At 43.2% G+C, this 2,500-nt stretch overlaps 1 protein-coding gene across 1 annotated transcript in view; it reads right to left on the bottom strand.

Moving 5' to 3' along the window:
* LOC134441009 (collagen alpha-1(XIX) chain) overlaps positions 1-2,500 on the bottom strand; it is a 283,761-nt gene that overhangs the window by 242,399 nt on the left and 38,862 nt on the right. The window contains exon 13 of the mRNA XM_063191198.1: positions 2,315-2,368. Within this exon, the coding sequence (XP_063047268.1) occupies positions 2,315-2,368 (54 nt within the window). The remainder of the gene's footprint in view (positions 1-2,314; positions 2,369-2,500) is intronic.

The raw sequence follows: 2,500 nt of genomic DNA, 5'->3' as shown, positions 1-2,500 counted from the left end.
TTTGTTGTGTGTGTGTGTGCGTGTGTGTGTGTGTGTGTGTGTGTGTGTGTGTGTGTGTGTGCGTGCTTGTGTGTGTGTGTGTGTGTGTGTGTGTGTGTGTGTGTATGTGTGTGTGTATGTAGTGCAGGGGTGTCAAACGTACGGCCCGCGGGCCGCATCCGGCCCGCCAGAGGGTTCCATCCGGCCCGGATGTGAAAAAAAAATAAAAATAATTTTTTTTTTATTTATTTTTTATTTATTTTTTTTCAATGAAATAACCGAAATGCGCAATTACGCCCCTCGGGGCAAAATCGATACCTGCATGACATTAACCCAATGGTCCCTCTGTTATACTGTATATATGTAGTAAAGTGCACATCACACTTCTATTATAAATGGTAAATTTGTACTGTAACAGGCATTTGATAAAGCTCATATATTATAGACCTCATATAAAGAGATAACATGTTAATACTTCTTATTCGTATTGTATTGGTATTGGTTGTAATTAAACAATAAATATAATTCACCTTTCGCAAAAGCCACGCCCCCTAGTTATTGTTGCTACGTCCGTCAAAAACTTAGAACCAGGCACACGTTTTGGCTGCGTTTCATAGGAAATGTGTGTAGCCTAGCGATTACACTTCTTGTATCCTACACACGCTGATTACTAGAAGCCATATTCAACTGTGAAATACAACAACTTGATGATGGCGATGTGATGTCTGTAACCAGGACATTTGATAGTGCTTGGTGTAAACTGGGACATTGCAGCCGTCCGCCAAGACCTTTGACGGGCTTTGGGCACTGACACTGCGCAGCTCTTGGGCAGTCACACTGGGCGTTTCTCTTCTGTTCACTTTAATGGTTTTAGTTGACAGTTAATATCTTCATAACAAGGTTGGAACAAGCGCAGCCCCATTTCAGTGTTACTTTTTTTGCTGTCACACTCGACGCATAGGCCTATACACAGACACAAACTGGGAAGGAGAGAGGGTGGGGGCTGCTCCGTGGGCTGTGCATTTGGCGCATATTAAACAACGCAACTAGTAGTTTCCCAATAAAATTTGAATCATAATGCCGTGGATCCAATACTATAATATCATATAATATTGTCCTTAAGTCTGAGCGATGCATTGATTATTTGTTTAGGGTACGTTTTCTGCCAGCTAAATGCAAGGGGGAAGGGGGCTATATTAGCAAACAAGACGATTGCACAGTTAGCCTGCTAATTTTAAATATGATCACCTGGAGCTAATAGCCTCCACATGGCTTAATCCATCCCTGTTATCAGTCCGCTTGAGGTTTTTGCTTCGGGAAAGTGAAAAAATGAGGTCCTAATTAATCTTCAGATGGTGTCGGACCCTGACGGTGCCATAGGCACACGTTGTACGTCTCCCTGAAATCGTAGGTTTTTGACGGACCTCGACAAGTTCTACACTCCTTAGTTACCGTTGCTGAGCTCGGATTGGTTGGCGGCCGTTTGTGGGAGGGGTTTTGCGAAAGGCCAATTGGATTTGTATTGGTTCCTATTAAGCTGAAATTGGAAAAAGGATGTTAGAATGCGTGAAAATGCAGGAAATGACATCTAAGATATACAACATTTTCTGGGGGAAACCCCCAGACCCCCACCAAAATGAACTGTCCCATATTTAATTAATTGACGGTTGGCAATGAATGAATGAAGTCAAGGAAATTTTGCATAGGATTATCAGTATTGCATTGCTTTCTACATATTCAACACACTTAAAATGTGATAGTACTGAACACTAATCCTCTGCTTTACGTTTTTTTTTCGCGATGATGTTACTAATGCGGCCCACTTGAGGTCCACATGGGTTGTATGCGGCCCCCGGACCAAAATGAGTTTGACACCCCTGATGTAGTGTGTGCAGTGCGTGTGTGTGTGCGCGCGCTTGCGGGTCAAAGACGTCTTTGTCATTCAGTGTTACGGACACCTTCCGCCGACTGTAACTGCAAAAAAACATGATTTTTAAATTGTTTCAAGTGAATGGATGACTGCCGAGGCTTTCATGAGTTCCCTGTAACAATAAATAAATAAAAAGAGTCATGTTTTTTACAGTTACAGTCAGCAGAAGGCATCCGTTACACTGAATGACAATGCCATTTTGCACGTCTTTGACCCTTGCACGTGTTTACACACTTTTAAAAGTGTATTATTTGTTTTCTGCTTGGCAACTACAAAAGCTGCTTGATGATGATCAATAGATTGAATCAACTGTAAATGAAGACAAGGCAAGTCTTCTCTTTTGTGTTTGACAAAATTTGCCGCTTGGCAACAGAATGAAAGTAAATGGGTGAAAATGGAACTTACGATGATTCCAGGAAGTCCGTCGTTCCCACGCTCGCCGTCGTCACCTTTGTCCCCCTGAGGACGCAGAGGAGGAGAGGACAATCATTAACCCCTCCGTCACCCCCGAAATCCCCAACTCCCCAACCCGTGTTGCCAGATTGGGCAGTTTTCCGCCGAATTGGGCTGCTTAGGATGGCCGTATGCAGG

Source organism: Engraulis encrasicolus, chromosome 24 (assembly GCF_034702125.1).
Source record: "Engraulis encrasicolus isolate BLACKSEA-1 chromosome 24, IST_EnEncr_1.0, whole genome shotgun sequence".
Taxonomy (NCBI): domain Eukaryota; kingdom Metazoa; phylum Chordata; class Actinopteri; order Clupeiformes; family Engraulidae; genus Engraulis; species Engraulis encrasicolus.
Note: the sequence above shows the minus strand (reverse complement) of the source record. Positions and strands in the feature narration are given on the sequence as shown.